Source organism: Sarcophilus harrisii, chromosome 3 (assembly GCF_902635505.1).
Source record: "Sarcophilus harrisii chromosome 3, mSarHar1.11, whole genome shotgun sequence".
NCBI lineage: Eukaryota > Metazoa > Chordata > Mammalia > Dasyuromorphia > Dasyuridae > Sarcophilus > Sarcophilus harrisii.
Window position 1 is genome coordinate 239,431,955 of NC_045428.1, and position 18,807 is coordinate 239,450,761.

An 18,807-nucleotide genomic window follows, 5' to 3' on the forward strand; every position below is an offset into this window, starting at 1 on the left:
GACTTGGGAACTTTGAAAGTTAATTATAATCCTATGAATTTTCATCTTGCAATATCTTTGAAGGTGATTAATGGATTTTTTCACTGCCTATTTTATCCTATAGTTCTAGAACTAAGGACAGCTTTCCCTACGAACAAACAAACAAACAAATATTCTTTGCTGAGGCAATTGGGATTAAGTGACTTGCCCAGGGTCACACAGCAAGGAAGTGTTAAGCATCTGAGGCCAGATTAGAATACAGGTGCCTGATTTCAGGGCTGGTGCTCTGCGCCACCTAGCTGTCCCTCTTTAATTTATTAAAGTAAAATGTCTACACTTTGTTTAAAATGAATTCTCCTTGATCCAATTCATTTGTTTTTCTAATAAGATATTTCACATTCTCTTCTATTTTCCTATTCTTTTTATTTTTTTCATTATTTTTTGATATCTTACGATGTCAGTTTCCTTTTGCCCATAATTTTTAAGGAGTTATTTTCTTTCATAAGTTTTTGGATCTTTCCATAGTTGTCTTTTGTTTGATCACAAATTCTCTCATTTCATAGATCTGATAGGTAAAATTTCTTTGTTCCTCTTATTTTTTTATATCACACTTTATGTCAATATCAAGTACCCATTTTGAGTTTATCTTGGCATATAGTATGGGATGTTAATTGATGCCTATAATTCTGCCAAACTGCTTTCTAGCTTTCCTAATAGTTTTTGTTGAATAGTGAATCTTTGTCTTGATATCTGGGATCTTTGGGTTTATCAAACATTGTGTTACTATGCTCATTTGCTTCTGTATATTGGGTACCTAATCTATTCCATTGATTAATCTCTCTTTCTTCTGGTACCAAGTTGTTTTGATTATTACCACTTTGTAGTATAGTTTGAGATGAAGTACTACTAGGTTCCCTTCAAATTTTTTTTTTAAAATTGATTTCCTTCTGATATTTTTGACCTTTCTCCCCCTTCAAATAAATTTTATTTTAATTCTTTCTCGTTCTTATTCTATAAGATACATCCTTGGTAGTTTGATTGGTATGACACTGAATAAATAAATTAATTTAGGTATATGTTGTCATTTTTATTATATGTTCTCAGTCTGCCAGTGAGCAACTCATATTTCTCCAATTTAGACTTGTCCTGATTTGTGTGAAGAGTGTTTTGTAATTGTATTCATATAATTCTTATGGGTGTCTTGACAGGCAGTACTATCTTCAGTTATTACAGGTGTAATTTCTCTCTCTTCTTGGTGGGTTTTGTTGGTAATATATAGAAGTGCTAGTATTTTGTGTGAGTTTTTTGTATTCTGCAACTTTTGCTAAAGTTTTGACTATTTTGTTTGGCTCTTTAAGATTCTCTAAGTAAACCATCATATTATCTCCAAGGATTGATAGTTTATTTCTCATTGCTTATTCTTATTCAATTTTTTTTGGTCTTTTTGCTGTAGCATCTCTAGTGTGATATTGAGTAAACATGGTAATAATGGACATTCTTGCATCACACCTGTTCCTCATTAGAAAGGATTCTAATGTACCCCCATTACAGATAATTGCTCTTTATTTTAGATAGATAGATAGACACTATTAATCATTTTAAGAAAAGCTTTATTCTTGATTCTTCCCAGGTTTTTAATAGAAATGGATTTTGTCAAAAAAAATTTTTTTCCTATACCTATTGAGATAATCGTGATTTTTGTTGTTTTTGTTACTGTTACGGTAACATCCTTATACTTTGTTAATAATGAACCATCCTTGCATTCCTGATTTAAATCCCATCTAGTTATAGTATATGATTTTCATGATACATTATTTAGTCTCCTTGATTACATTTTATTTTAAATTTTTGCATCAGTATTCTTTCAGGAACTTCATCTATACTTTTCTTTCTTAGTTTTTTCTCCCCGGTTTAGGTATCAAAAACATATTTGTGTCATAAGGAACTTAATAGTATTCCCTCTACACTTATATTTTTTTTCAGTTTATGTAGTTTTAAGATTGTTTTCTTGAAATGTTTCGCAGAATTCACTACTTGTAAATCCATTTGGTCCTCTGAATTTTTCTGAAGGAGCTCATTTATGGCATGTTCAAATTTCTTTTTCTAAGATAGGGTTATTTAAATATTCTTTCTCTTCTGTTAATCTGGAGAATCTGGGAAATTTTTATTTTTGTAAGTGATAATTCATTTGATTGAGATTGTTACATTGGCATATAGTGGGGCAGAATAGCTTCCAACAGATATTTTAATTGTGTCTGCATTGGTTGTGCATTTACCCTTTTTATTTTTTTGCACTTAGTTTTTTTTTTAAATCATTCAGTGATTTATCTATTTTATTCTTCTAAATAAAACCAGTTTCCAGTTTTATTTATTAGATTCCATGTCTTTTTTCCTTTCAGTTTAATTACACCTTATTTAATTTTCAGGATTTCTATTTTTGTATGTAAATGAAAATTTCAAGTTTCTTTTCTTTTTTCTAGTTTTTTAGTTGCATAACCAATTTGTTGGTCTGTTCTTTCTCTTTTATTTAGGTAAGTATGTAGAAACATAATTTTCCCTGTAAGATTTTTTCAGATTTTTCTATTCAGTTCTTATCTTTTCATGAACAGTGTTTGAATTTTTTCTATTTTCACTGTATTTTCTTTTTGATCTGTCATCTTTTGACTTTGGTATTCCTGGGAGTTTTCATTTTAAATTTCCTTTAGGAGTTAATAGGTGAGAAGTCAGGATGGCCGAGTGGTCTAAGGCGCTGCGTTCAGGAGTTAATAGGTGGATTTTTTTTTGATCACTTTGTCTTTCTAAAAAAAATATGGATGATTTTTCTTTATAATTTCTTGAAATAGATATCTGTTTTTATTTTTTCATGGTGTTTAGTTATTCTAATAATTGTTAAATTATCTCTATTTTCCAGATTAGTTTTTATATGAAATATTTCATCAATTTTTTTAAAGTCTTTTGACTTTATTTTTATTTCTTGATGTCTCAAGTCATTAGCTTCCATTTGACCAATTCTAATTTTTAAGGAGTTATTTCCTTCAGTATTCTTTTGTTGCTTTTTCATTATTTGGCCAATTCTGATTTTAAGGAGTTATTTTCTTCAGCATATTTTTATGATATTCTAATCAAGTCGTTAATTTTCTTTCCAAAATCTTTTCCCCTTAGCTCTTATTTATTAATTTTTCCTCACTTTTTTGCTCTCTTAAAAATCTCTTTTACTTTTCCAGAAATTCATGTTGGGCTTGTTTCTTATCTGCATTTTTATTTGAAGCTTTGCTTATAGATATTTATAAGATATTATCTAATGAATTTCTACCTTGTGCTTTCCTGTTATTACACAAGCTTTTTGTGCACAGGTTCTTTTGTTATTGTTTGCTTATTTTTCTAGCTCATGTAGTGAGTTTAAACAATATTAGAATTGGACTTTGCTTACTTACTTGATGGTGGATGAAAGAAGAGTTGGAGTTATGGATTGAGCTTCAGATGTCCCATTGCTGCTTTCATAAATATGTCTGAAAGCATGTGTGTTTTCTGTGGCTCCAAAGTGACAAGTTTTAGGGAAAGGCCAGGTCACTGCTCTTGTCTGAGCTCTGCTTCTCCTCTCCCCTTCTTCCCGCTCTCTCCCAGTAGGCTCTCTGTTACCTTTTGATCTTAACAATTCCCTGCTACCTTGGAATTGTGACCAGAAGCTTTGTAATGGATGATAGATCTGCCAAATGGCATCTGGCTCTGTGTCCTGTACTAGCACAGGGATCCCTTAGAGCCTCTTTTTAACTAGATATTCAATCCTCATACTTTGTGAGCATTAGGTAGTTCCAGTCTTGCTGCTGCTGCTGTTGCTGTTGCTGCCACCATTGCTGTTGTCTTGACATTACATTCCATGCTGCTTTCCCCTTCTTGTCCTCTCAGCAAACCTCCACCCTTTCAGATCTCTCTCTGTCTTTTAAGCTGTCCAGGACTAGGAAAATGACTGGGATTTATTGTTGATGTTTTGTTCAGAATTCAATTATAGATGCATTTTAGAGGAGTTTGTTGAGAGAACTCTGCAAGAATGCTGTTCTCCTATATTATCTTATATAAAGTAGGCAGGGCTTGTAAGGACTTCTGGGATTTGAATTTTCCTTTAAAAAAGCTCATAACAGAGCCAATTCATTGCTGGATTGTCTTTTTCTTGTTTAATTGAAGATATTAAGATTCTGGGGGGAGTCAGAAGAGAATATTTATTTCTTATCAGTTAGGAACACATCATTACATTGCTTTTTTCACATTTTCTCTTGGATATTTGTAGTTATTTGTTTTTCAGAAGTCTAATTCTGCTTTGTTTTTTTTAAAATCAGAAATGCTATTCCAGTAAAGGAATGCCCATAGGACTATACTCAGATTTTTAGGATTAGTTTTTTGGAATATTAGATCTCTGGTTTTTATTAAAAACTGTAAGGTCTTGTGTGATTGTTTCATTTCTTTTGTTTTTGAAATTTTTAGACTAGTAGTTGTTTTTTGTTTGTTTGTTTTTTATGTCGGAAACTGGATTTTGACTAACATTCTTGGGAGTTCTTTGAGGAGGTGACTGATAGATTTATTTTTGTTGACATGCTGTCTTCGGTTTCTTATTGATCTGGGTTCATTTATGATTTTTTGAAATGTGATGTCCAGCCTGATTTAAAATTTGTTTTAGAAATCTTGCTCATCAGGAGATTAAATGATTAAGACTGTCTCTCCTTGTCTTGATATAGAATCTTTCCCTGCTATTTTTCAGTCCTTATTTTGTTTTAATATTTCTTCTTGTCTCATGGATTTTTGTTGGTAATTTAGTTTTCAACTTGTTTCTTACTTGGAAAAGATTTATTCTGTTTTAGGGTGTTTTTCTTTTAATTCTTTGCTTTGGAACTTTTATTTTATTTTAAATCCTAAGTGTTCATATAACTCTTTAAAAAAAAAATAAAGGACATTCCCCCCTCTCCCACTTTTGTGCCTTATTTGCAATTGGTAGGGAATTGCTTTTTCCTTTTGGGCGTCTATATTAATATTTTTTTATACTGGGTAGTGTTATCTATCCATTTTTACTGCCTGAATTGATGATTTATTTATTTATTTTCTGCCAAGGCCAGGTTTTGTAGGTTTTGATGGGTTGGTTGAATATATTTGCTCTTCATTTAGGTCTCCTGGGTTCCTGTGATTACCTTCATATTTTGAGGTTCATACTTCCAGGATCTTTGAGGTTCACATTCATTAGATACAAATTGTCCTCTGTGTTGTTTCCCAACAGTGCCAATCATCTTGAAGGTTCTTGGCAAGTAGGATGTCTGATTGTAATGCTACTTCTATACTGCACTGCTCATTGGTAACTTCCCTGGGATTTCCTAAGTAATCAATGTGGTATAACAGGTGGATTATTTTTGAGTTTTCTTGGATATTGTATTCTTTTCTTCTGAAAGCAAGAGCTTAAGTTTAGCAGGCTTTATATCTTTTTATTGTTTTCACTAAGGGATCTATGGCTTGCTTTGTCTACATTCCTCTTGGCTTTGCTGGCAGTAAGTTTTTAGCTGACTTGTGCATTTCTGGTGGTGAAAGAAATCACTTCATGTAGGTTCTCATTGGATTTCTTGATCATTAATTAGGTTTCCTGTGAATTTCAAGTGTTATACTGGATTAAAAACATTAGGGAATTGTGTGATCATCTATTCATGCAACTATCTTGACTGAATATTTATCAGGGTTTTTTTTTAATATATTAAATCTTATTATTTTTCAAAATATGCATGGGCAATTCTTCAACATTAGCCCTTGCAAACCTTGTGTTCCAATTTTCCCTCCTTTCCCCTATGCCTTCCCCAGATGGCAAGTAGTCTTATATGTGTTAAACATGGTAGAAATATATGTTAAATCTAATATATGCATACATATTTATACAATTATTGTGCTGCACAATAAAAATCAAATCAAATCAGTTAAAAAAAAAAAAGCAAAATAAAATGTAAGGAAGCAACAACAAAAAGAGTGAAAATGCTATGTTGTGAACCACACCGAGTTCCCACAGTCATCTCTCTGGGTGTAGATGGCTCTCTTCATCACTGAACAATTGACTGGTTTGAATCATCTCATTGCTGAAGGGAGCGACATCCATCAGAATTGATTATTGTATAATCTTGTTGCCATGTATAATGATCTTCCGCTTCTACTCATTTCATTTAGCATCAGTTCATGTAGGTCTCTCCAAGCCTCTCAGAAATCATCCTGCTGATCATTTGTTAAAGAACAATAATATTCCATAGCATTCATATGCCATAATTTATTCAACCATTCTCCAATTGATAGGCATTCACTCAGTTTCCAGTTTCTTGTTACTACAAAAAGAGCTTCCACATTTTTGCATATGTGGGTCCCTTTCCTTCCTTTAAGATCTTTTTGGGATATAAGCCCAGTATAAACACTGCTGGATCAAAGGGTATGCAGTTTGATAACTTTTTGAGCATAGTTCCAAATTGCTCTGTAGAATGGTTGGATCCTTTTACAGTTCCAACAACAATGTACCAGTGTCCCAGTTTTCCCACATCCCCTCCAACATTAGTCCTTATTGTTTCCTGTCATCTTAGCCAATCTGAGAAGTATGTAATGGTATCTCAGAGTTGTCTTAATTTGCATTTCTCTGATCAATAGTGATTTGGAACACCTTTTCATAGGATTAGAAATAGTTTCAATTTCTTCATCTGAAAATTGTCTGTTCATCTCCTTTCACCATTTATCAATTGGAGAATGGCTTGAATTCTTATAAATTTGAGTCAATTCTTTATATATTTTAAATGTTTTCCCACTTTATGGCTTCCCTTCTAATCTTATCTGCATTAGTTTTGTTTGTACAAAAAGTTTTTAACTTAATATAATCAAAATTATCTATTTTGTGATTGATAATGATCTCTAGTTCTTCTTTGGTCATAAATTCCTTCCTCCTCCACAGATCTGGGAGGTAAGCTATTCTATTTTCTTTTAATTTGTTCGTAATATCATTTTTTATGTCTAAATCATGAACCCATTTTGATCTTATCTTGGTATATGGTGTTAGGTGTGGGTCAATGTCTAGTTTTTGTGATACTAATTTCAAATTTTCCCAGCAGTTTTTGTCAAATAGTGAGTTCTTATTCCCAAAGCTGGGGTCTTTAGGTTTGTCAAACACTAGATTGCTATTGTTATTGACTATTTAGTCCTGTGAATCTAACCTATTCCACAGATCTACTATTGTATATCTTAGCCAATACCAAATGGTTTTAATGACCGCTGCTTTATAATATAGTTTTAGATCTGGTATAATTAGGCCACCTTCATTTGCATTTTTTCAATAATTCCCTTGAAATTCTTGATCTTTTTTTCTTCCAGATGAATTTTGTTGTTACTTTTCTAGTTCAGTAAAATAGTTTCTTGGGAGTCTGATTGGTATAATACTAAATAGATTAGTTTAGGTAATATTGGCATCTTTATTGTGTTTACTCGACCTATCCAAGAGCACTTGATATTTTTCCAGTTGTTTAGATCTGACTTTATTTGTGTGGAAAGTGTTTTGTAGTTTTGCTCATATAGTTCCTGACTTTCCTCATGTCTTCTTTTGAGTTACTGAAATTCTGCTTTGTACAGCACCTTCTCTCATGAGGGCATGGCTGTCCTGTATGGATGTCTTTCATGTCACACAATCAATTCCAGAGTCCTTAAGAAAGACCTTGAGAGTAATCTTACAGATTTGTTTTTCTGATCCTCATGTGAGCCCTGTGTGACTTTTCCATAAAACAATCATTGGCAAGCCTAAATTTGACATTTGAAAAATATGGGAGAGTTTCTTCCAGTGTCCTTATCTTTCTTTTGGAAATATTCAGTCTGCTAATTACCATATTGAATGAATATTTAATTAGGATTTTAATTCAAATCAAGTCAAGTCATGAAGCATTTATTAAACACTGTGATCACAAAGAAAGGCAAAAACACATTCTTGTCTTCAAGGAACATACATTCCAGTGTGGGAGATATGTTAATAACAAGATAGGTAAAAAGAAATATACTGAGAAGATGCATTCCGAGAATAGGATATGAGGGTGAAGGTAGGGGAATGACTGTAAAAACCCTGTAATTTTAAAATGAGACCTGAAGGCAGGTACAAAACCAAGGGGTAGAGATGGAAGATAGAACATCGTAATTGGGATTGGGAGAGAAGAAATGGATAATACAAAAGATGAGAGGAACATGGCATATAGAGTGTTTAAAGGAACTGCAAGTGAACCATTGTTTCTTGGAGTGTATAACCTGTGAAGGACATTGAATTTTGGAAAAGGTAAAAATGATCTAGGTTTGAAAAGGTATAAATGCCAAAAAAGTCATTTGTGTTTGATTCTGGAGGTGGTAAGGAGTTGTGAAATCATTTGGCAGGGATGTGACAAACTCAGACCACCTACATGTCAGAAGAATTACTTTAGTATCTGGATGGAGAATATATTAGCATAGGAAGAAACCTTAAGTCAGGGAAATTACTTAGAAAGTTATGGCAATAGTACAGGTGAAAGGCGATGAGGACATGAACCAGGGTTATGGTTGAGAAATTGGAAAATGACACATATGTAAAACTGTGAATATAGAAGTCATGGGTTGGATTATATAGCATTTTTCTGGTCCTTCTAAACTTGGATGCTAAATTTACTTTAAATATATTTATCTTTTAGTTTATATATTTATATTTTTCTGTATTTATTATCAATGCAAAGGAATAAGTAAACAGTTTTTGATACAGTCCTACTGGAAAGAAAGAAGGGCTTTAGGCCTTCAGACACTTCTTTTATGAATTGTGTATGTCATATAACCACAGTGGGTCTTAGTTTTTTTTCCCCCTTTCTTTTGCTTTCAAATTCAATTTTATTTTCAGTTCCAAATTCTCTTTCCCTTCTTTCTTCGACCGATTGAGAAGACAAGAAAAATAAAACCCATTACAAAAGTGTATAAGCAAGGAAAATGAATTTCTGCATAAGTTGTGTGTTCCACTTGTATTTCCCCAAAAGAAAAAGAAGAAAATGTGCTTCACTCTGCCCTCTTAAGTCCATCACAGTTCTGGAGATGGATAGTATGTTTCATCATAAGTCCTTTGGGATTGTGATTTGTCATTGTCTTAATAGGATACTAAGTCTTTCAGAGCTGATTATCTTTACAATATTGTTGTTACTATGTAAGTATTCTGATTCTGTTCATTTTATTCTGTATCAAGTTATGTAAGTTTTCCCAGATTTTTCTGAAACTATTACTGTCATCATTCCTTATAGCATAGTACTGTCAGGTTCTATAAATTTGTCAGCCATTTCCCAATTGATGGTCAATACTTAAGTTTCTAATTGTTTTCTATCTGGTAAAGAGCTATTATTTTTTGCATATAGGTTATTTTCTTCTTTCTTTGGGGCATAGGGTTTTTAGTGTCTTAGGTTTTAAGAATGAGGAGCTAGACTCCTGGATCGCTAAGCTTCTTGACCACATTAAATGTCCTGAATTGTATGTGCATTTTTAGTGACTTATTTTTGGCTGGGTTGGTGAAAGGAGGTAGTCTGTGTTAATATTTGCTATATTATTCTCTTATCTATGTTTCCTTTTATGTACCTTCACTTTCAGCTACTTTAATCTTTTATCTTATCTATGTTTTCTTTCATGTAACTTCCCATGAACTTGAGATGTGGAAGTGTCTTGTATTATTATAGCTACTTGGTGGTGAGATAGGGCTGGAAAGGACATGAATAATTTGACTGATCTTATCTCTTAATTAGTGGACTTGAAATTTTAAAAAGAAAATGTATAAGCATCACATTCCATAGAATCAAAAGATTGTCAGGTAGAAATATGTGTGTGTGTGTGTGTGTGCGTGTGTGTGTGTAAATCTACATCTACAATTAAATCATCAACAATTACATCAACAATTAAATGTTTGCAACTTGCCAAGTGTCATTTTTAGCTCTGGTCAAATATATTCTATGAATGAATAATCCCTACTCTCATAAGGAGCTCACATTCTAATAGGAGAATTCAACACTTTTCATGAAACCTATAGAAGTTGAGTAACTTTTTTGATATCACACAGCTAATTAGTGGCCTCAACTTAAGCCTGTCACTCTTGTCTACTATGGTGACTTAGAAATAGTGTGCATGTATTTCTTGTAAACATAAGACCTGCCAACCTTGCTTTGAGATGCCGTCTTTTCTGTCCTTTCTTGATCCAACCCAACCCAAAGAAGTAATACAGTTTAGATTATAATTGCACCACTGATTACTGAGTTAGCTTAATTATTTCTAGTTAATGTGAATTATTTGGTAGGTTATTGTTATTATGTTTTGGGTTATTATATTATGTTTTGGGTGCTTGCATAATTCCTTATACATCCATTTTATTTATTATTTATTTATTTATTTTATTTAATAGCCTTTTATTTACAGGTTCTATGTATGGGTAACTTTACAGCATTAACAATTGCCAAACCTCTTGTTCCAATTTTTCACCTCTTATCCCCCATCCCCTCCCCCAGATGGCAGGATGACCATATACATCCATTTTAGAAGAAAGTGTGGGAAACTAGTAAATTATAAAACAACTGGCATATGTATCTGGATTGGAAGTTTTTTAATACTTTTAAAAAACTTGTTTCTGGTCTTCACACATAAATCTTAGTTCCTGTTACTACTTTATTTCACTTTCTAATCCTTTGACCTATTGTTGTCAAGGAATACCTTGATATTGGGTATAATATAATTTTTTTCTGATAGTGTATTTATTTAGTTTGGTTGATGTTACTACTGATGTATGGTATTTTTGTCTTTACTCCTGATTCCTTACTTGGTTTTTGCAGTGAGAAAATGAACATACATGTGTACATACATCAATTGTTTGGAAGTATTTCATGTATTTTGTGTGATATTTTTTCATTAATGCATTTCTAGTTTTCAGTCATCCTATTGAGGTATTTGTTTGTTGTGCATGTATCTTGTGTTATTTTTCATTCTGAGCTTTGGTAACTTGTATTTATCATGGTTTAGTTGTAAATTTATTAGAATAGATTTTGGGGAACATCAAGTGTTATTGCTATATAGAGTTTCACATAATTTCCAATTTGTCCAGCTACTTTTACAGCATGTTGAGCATGTAAATTAAATGTCTTGTTGGAACTTGATAGTCTTTTACTTTCAATATGATAGATCATGTCCTTATTTGAGGTTAGCAAAATTATGACACTTGTGTATTGCTTTTCCTGTTAGTCCTTGTTGACCCTTTAGTTAAAGTTCCTTGTTAAAATTGTAATATATAATGTAATAGAAAAAGGAAACATTTTTCTATTACATTTTTTCAAAATACTTTGCCTTTTATCTTGGTTCTTTTGTCTCCATGCAAGTAATTACCCCTACTTTCCCTCTTTCAACCTATCCTTGTAAGAAGAAAAAGAATTAAACAAAAACATTTGATATAACTGTACCTGATAATGTATTTAATTAGCTTATTATCTATTAGCTTAGGAGAGGGAAGTCTGTTTTTTCTTTTTCTTTTCTTCCTGTTTTCTAAAGTCATCGCTGGTTTTTCTGGGACCTTAAAATCACATTTTAAAATTGCCCCTACATATATTTATATGTACATATTATATACACATACATATACATCTAAAATGTATTAATGTGGTTGACATTATTGATCGAATCTTTTAAAAATTTGACTTTGTCTAAGATAAATGATTACTACACCTACCTTTTTTCTTTCTAATAAATTCCACCCCGGATCATTGTTATTTTGTTTTGTATATATCTTTTGTGTCCTATTCCTGCTAATTCTTCTAATTTACTTATATCTGTTAATTTTTCCTTGTTAATACTTAACCCTTTCTCTCTCTCCCCCATCCTTTCCTTTTCTTCTCCCCTCACCTTTTTATCCCATTCCCATTATACTAAACACCCTTCTAAATCACATCTTATACTCTGCCCCCTTTCTTCTTTCTCCTTATCTTATTAATCTATATACCTTGTTCTTTTTATTATATATATATATATATAAATATATAAATATAAATAAAAACTATCAGTTCTCCTCCTCCATCTAATTCTTCTGTATTAATTCTTGCTCTTACATCTCATTTATATAGCATTATTATTACTCTTTTTACCTTTTCCTAGAAGGTTTTGCTTTTTGGAGTCACATCATACTCAACTCAGCTCTTCTTTTGGACTACCTAATTACTAATATCAATCTTAGACATAAGATGTAAACTTACACATGTCCTTACTTAATTTTTTGAAATTAGTCTTTGATGTTGGCTCTTTTACATTAAATTTTCTGTTGAGTTCAGATCTGTTTGAGGCAAAATACTGAAAAGCTGACAGTTAAATGCCCAGTTTTCTTTTTTCCGTTAAATATTATTAATATTTTGGGCTGCAAACTTAGTTCTTTTGATTTATTGATAAATAGTATTCCAGGACCGTAGTCCTAGAATGGTGGCTGCTGATAAATTCTGTGTTGTTCTAATTGTAGCTTTAGCATATTTTAATTGGTGAATTCCTTCTCAGTCTCAGTAGCATAGCTGGACCTGGTGTTTCTCTTATCTGTGGTAGTTTCCTTAGTCTTCCTGGACTCAGAAATTTTCTATAGTTTGGGCTGAGGCCACCTCTGGCTTATCTACCCACATAACTCAGGGCTCTCCACTTTGTTGTTTCATTGGAGCTATTGGGGAGGTATTTACACTTCTTCTCCATAGTTCCTGGAGGACCCCTGTTCTGTACAAAGTTTTATTTTTCCCTGCTCTACATGTGTCCTGAGGAGCAATTTTATTTTGTTTGTGGAGGAAATCTGGAGCACTTGGAATTTTCTGACCTACTTTATCTTCCCACAAATCCTCACCCATATTTCTTTTTTTGTGATATTTATTTACACAGTTGAAGTTTGCATCAGTTTGTAGAAATACTCTTTCTTTGAACATCTTTTTACATTTCTTACTATTCAGTAATATTTAATTATATTAGTCGATCATGGATTTTTTTCCTTCTGTCATTCTCCAAGAAATGGACATTTAGCTTTCCCTTCCAATTCTTGGCTATCACAAAGACACCTCTGATTATTATTGGTATGTAGTTAACATTTGTTTCTGTCTCTTACTTACTTGGAGTAAGTAAGCCTTCCATTGCTGTGAGGCCGACTTCTGTATATTTCTCAGGACATAGAAACAGTGCTTGCTCAAGAACTGTTGGAACCTAAGGTTCTCTTCCACTTTCTTTCATCTTTAGACCTTTTCCTTTCCAGGGATACTCATTGCCACGTGATCAGCATTCTCCTTTTTTTGTCTTTTTGCTAATCCTAATGATATTGAACTTTTGACTACCATAGATAGAGGAATGGAGTCTGCTTCTCAACCCAGTTTTCTACTTGCTCATTCCCATCCACCTCATCCTTCTTTGTCCTTCCCAACCTAGATTTGCTCTCAGTTGTGTCCTGTGGTACTCCATAATTAATAAACTTGTTTTCACTTTAAATGTCTTCCTTTCTAACTCTTCCATCTTCAGATATTCAGACCTGGCTCCCTTCCTATGACACTGCATCTTGGGCCATCTTTTGCAGTTCTATTTAAATTTTCTTGTATACTTAGGCTATCTGATGTAGGGAGAAATTGGATTATTCCTTGCATTTTATTGCAATTTCCAAAATATCTTTGTATGGGCTCATTTACTCATCAATTTTTCTGAGGTTTATGATATGTAAATTTATCACACAGTCCAGATACTTGGGGTAATTTATCAACCTCTTTCCTCTCTTTTCTCATTAAGTTCAGTGACTCCCTAACCTCTGACCTCACATATACCTGCTTCAAAATGTATATTACTATTTCCTCATCTATATTCTCATCATTTATGACCTCTCATCTTTTTCACCTTTCAATGAGTTTAAACAATCTAGAAATCCTGCTGTAGCTACATTGACTTAGCTTCCTGATTTTGATCCTTTGGTCAACCAGTTCAAGACCATACTATTCTCTAGTCTTGAATCCTTTGCTTCCTTGTTTTGTCATAGCTTTGCCCTTTCCAAATATCTAGTGCGTTCCTTTTCTTGGTCCTACTCGTGTGCTACTAGAACACAAGTGGAGAAAGTAATGAAATGATTTTCTGTCTTCAATACAAATTTGTGCATTTTCTGATTTACTGCTCTTTTTGTTTAGAAAGTAAGACTAGAAGGAAAAGAAATTAAAAAAAAAAACATTTGTGCTATATTCTAACAATACAAATAAAAGATAATTCATTAGTCCTTGCTGTCTAGAAGCTTACATTCTATAAAAAATTGTGCTTATTGATTTTAAAATAGTTTTCCTTTCTTTTTCTCAGAAAACTCCTAGTGTTTTGTTTTTTTTTTTTTTTAAGATCTCTTCCCTAGGGGGGAGGGGGGAGGAGGAAAAAATATGTATAGTTGATCAATTCAGCATTTCAGTTAATTTGGAAAGTCTGAGATTTTGTCCAGCATACAAAATTTGTATATCTCTTATTACTGTAAAGAGACATTGGTAGGAATGTCTTTTCTTCTTTGGCAGAATTCTGCTTCTTTGTAATTTTGCAACCTTCCTCTTCCCCTCCCCCCTCTTTTTTTTTGTTTGATGATTTTTTTTAATATTGTTGCAGTCATTTGCATTATTTTATTGACTTTGCTTCATTTTGTATCATCTTAATTTACCATATTTCTAATAGCTCAATAATAATCTATTTTTTAATGAACTACAATTTGTTTAGCTCTTTCCTCAGAAGATAGATATCTATCTTTCCACTTCTTTACAATGACAAAAAGTACTACTGTAAATGTTTGGTGTGTATTAGGACTTAAAACAAAAACATTAGCCTTCAAAGGATTAAAAAATATGGATGTTTTAGTCACCCTATACGTAGTTCCAAATTGTTTTCCAAAGTGGTTGTAACATTTCACAGTTCCACCAACAATGCATTAGTGCATCTATCTTCCTACAAAACCCTTCCAATACTGCATATTTTTATCTTTTGTCTTCTTTGCCAAGTTAGAGGGTATGAAATGGAACTTAAGAGTTGTTTTGATTTGCATTTCTTTTATTAGGTATTTGAAGACTTAATTCTTTTGAAAACTTTATCTCTTTTGGTAAATGGTTTTGATGTCATCTGTATACCTATATCTATAGGTATCTATATACCTATATCTATAGGTAAATGGTTTTGATCTCATCTATCTATGTTTATTAGGAAATAAAGCTTTTAGTATATATTAGTGTTGTAGTTTGTCAGAGGCCTTTTTTGCATAGTGATAATTGTTTCTGGATATGTTTGGATATTCTGGATATTTTTGCTTATAATGTGGTTAATTTTGTTGACCTAATTTTGAAACCATTCTTACTACCCTGGTACAAATCCCACTTGGTCATATGAATTCTTGGAAAAATAGCTTGTAGTATGTTTGATAGGGTTATATTTAAGTTTTAGAATTAATATATTCATTAATGATATTGATCTGAAGTTTTTGATGCTTTCTCCTTTTTTCTTGCTTTAGGTATTAGGATTATTACATTTTTAAGTTTTTCATCTGTTTAATATACAAACTCACAACCCCCATACTCACCTACACCTCCTCTGTTTTTATGCAATCTTTAGGTCTCCTTCCAAGTTTTCCATAAAGTATTTCAAAAAGTTTCATTTTTTTTCTCCTGTATGATTATATTCAAATTTGTTGGGTAAATTATTTTTGCTTGTAGAATATTTTTTTCCAAGCATTCTTCTTCTTTGTATTGATGCCAAATATTGCCTCATACTGACTATGGTTCTTTGATATTTTCTATCTGGTACTTGCAATATTTTTATTTAACCAGAAAGTTCTGGATTATGATAGTTTTACATTCATGAAAGCTTATTTTCACTTTCCCCCTTGTTTTTAATAAGTTCTAGTTTACTTTCATCATCACCCAAGATACATTGTCTAGGCTCTTATTTTGGAAATATGTTTTCAGGTAGTCCAATCATTCTTAGTGCATTTTTTTCTTTATTTTCAAGATCAGGGTATAAAATGAGTTATCCTTTTAACTTTTAAAACATTTCTTGTTATATTACAGAACCATTGCTGTTTATTTGTTCTGTTTTAATTTTCGTGAAATTTGTTATTTCTGTAAGGTTTTGTACTTCTTGTTAAGTTTTTTAAGTTGTCTGACTCTTTATAATAACTCTATTTAGAATTTTCTTGGCAAAAATACTGAAATACTGCAGTGATTTGCCATTCCTTTAGATTTTTTTTTTTACAGATGAGGAAACTGAGGCAAATATAATTAAGTGACTTGCCCAGGATCATAGAGCTAGGAAGTGTTTTGAGATCACATTTGAACTCCGGTTTTTCTGATTCCAGGCACATTGTGTTCAGAGTATCTAAGGGAAGAGAAGGTGATCAGGAACATTGTTAAGGATTGAGAGAATAGGAAGCAAAGACAATGTATGTAGACAGCTTTATGAAGGAATTTGGGTAAAAGGAGAGAGAGAGAGAGAGAGAGAGAGAGAGAGAGAGAGAGAGAGAGAGAGAGAGAGAGAGAGAGAGAGAGAGAGAGAGAGAGAATATGAATATGAAAGAATGAAAATAGCTTGAGATAATGGTAGGAGCCATTTAAAGTTTGTTTAGGATGTGGATACAAAGAACTTGGACATTTTTGGTGTTTGAGTGACAGATACAGAATATGAATATAGTTGAGGCAGGCACTTGGTTTGAGGAGATGGGAGGGGATGCAGTCCAAGGTAAAGGTGTTTGGCTTTGGTAAGGAGAAGACATCTATATGGTCAGGGTTTGAAGAAAAGCGGGAGAAAATTGGAGGTAGGTTTGGAGAGGCAGGGAGGAATAGAGTCGGGCTTTTTGAGATCAAGAGCAGTGAGAGCTCAAAAGTCAATGAACTCATTTCCCTAAAACAAATAAAGAGCTGATAGAGATTATTAGATGAGAGAATTGGGGGTAGAGTGGGAAATTTGGGGAGGTTTTAGAGAGGAAAAAGTTTGAAAATGACTATACATATAGTTAGGGAGTCAATTAGGAAAGAATAAAAGGATTACTGGACTATGCTGAGGGGCTTGTTGAAATTGGTTGATTTGATTGTGGTGCTTTGACCTGCTCTATTGAGTGGCAAGTGAATGGGAATGGAGGAGTTTTGTGGGTAATAATCCAAAGTTTGGCTTGGGCAAAGTATGAGTGATGATAGGACAAGGAGAGAGGAGGGATTCAGTTTGATCTGGAAAGTCATTCTTCTGGAAAATGCAGTTTTGTTTTATTCAGCAAGTATTTATTGAATAATTAGTATGTACAAGGCACTGCAATAAACAGTTAGAAGGGATTCCAAGATGAATTAGATTATAATACCAGTTCATTGGGACATTTGTGATGTAGTGGGGAAGATAAGATGAATAGAGGAATAACAATACTTGAACATAGTTACAAAAGGTACCAATTACAATGCTTGAGGATTGTTTCTAGCTGGGTAAAAATGGTTGGGATTAGTAAATTTAGGCACTTTCATCTAATAGATTGCTAGGTGTTAATAGTGAAATTGTACTTGTTTTCTCAGACTTAAAAAAATTGGCTAAGAATAATCCATCGTTTAACCATAGAAGATAATAAGTGTTTCGTAAAAAATTGAGGAATAATCTAAAGCAGATAAGAAAAAGCCATACCCATGGGACCAGAGATGGTCCCAAATGGTAGATAATTTTCAGTCTTTTAAATTTTGAATTTTCTAAGTCTGTATTGTCTTTTCCTTTTTCCTTGTTTTGGTAAAGGTTCAGTTGTGAAAATGATATAATTTTTTGCTATTTAATTTCAGTTATTGATTGAATGAAGAGTTTTATAAAATGATTTCTTTAAAAATACATTAGGGTAGCAAGATAATATAAAGAGATTGTGATAGTTATTTTTCTTATAGTTTAGCTGTTTTAAAAAAGTGTTTTCCTTTTTTTTTTTTTTGTCCCTGATGATTGAGGAATATTTGTATTTTAAAGAAAGTTGACATTGTATACATGTAAAAGACAGAAAAATTTCAACGCTTAAAATAATTTTATTCTCATGTTTAGTTTTGGAATATTATATTTACTTTAGATGGTCCTTGATAAGAGTAATTGTCTTGTATCATTATCTCTTATCGTAATTTGTTTTTCTTCACACAGTGTTTGTAGTTTTGCTGCTGGACTCTTCCCTCCCTTCCCCCACCCCATCAGGATGATATGAGAGTTGAAAGAAGACGATGCATACAGGTGATTCAAATTTTCAAATACAGTTTGATCATGGTTATCTGAGTGAGTGTGGAAATTAATAGAATTTCTAGAGAATGGGGTAACTTTATGATTAAATACACTGCGTATTAGATGGGCAGGGCTTGTCAAGAAGAAAGTTTAAATGTTGAGATTTTTGTGGGGCAACTTTATAATATTCAGTAAGTTTAAGAAATAAACTATAACTTATTTCTCTATGCTCAGCTTGTTTAATGCAATTGAATATCCTTAATTTCAGGAGTTGATTTACTTTTCATAATTTACTATTTGTGGATTAGACATTAACAATTAATTCTCTGAGAGGAATGTTTGGTGATCTATTGTGTTGGTTTCATGTTCACTTCACCATTCTCCAGAAGGGGAGCTATTATTTGTATACTGCATGATATATCTGCATTAAAGAAGGGGTATTATGTTTTATAAGTTAAGAAGAATTGCAGTAGCTCACAAGAAAGGTGAGATGTTCGGATTAGAGATATCTCCACACCAAAAGGTCAAGTGGACTATTTGTGCTCAATTTGTAGTAAAGCTTTCCAAGCTCATTATTGGCCT

General features: G+C 32.5%; 1 protein-coding gene across 4 annotated transcripts in view; it reads left to right on the forward strand.

Annotated features, from left to right (window-relative positions):
- The window catches only part of DYRK1A (dual specificity tyrosine phosphorylation regulated kinase 1A), a 195,445-nt gene that overhangs the window by 50,668 nt on the left and 125,970 nt on the right, over positions 1–18,807 (forward strand). For 3 of the 4 annotated variants that reach the window (XM_031959275.1, XM_031959274.1, XM_031959276.1), the window contains exon 2: positions 18,151–18,237. The exons of the other annotated variant lie outside the window; for it this stretch is intronic. In XM_031959275.1, coding sequence (XP_031815135.1) covers positions 18,228–18,237 — 10 coding nt within the window. In that variant the 5' untranslated portion in view covers positions 18,151–18,227. The remainder of the gene's footprint in view (positions 1–18,150; positions 18,238–18,807) is intronic. 4 annotated transcript variants of the gene reach the window in all.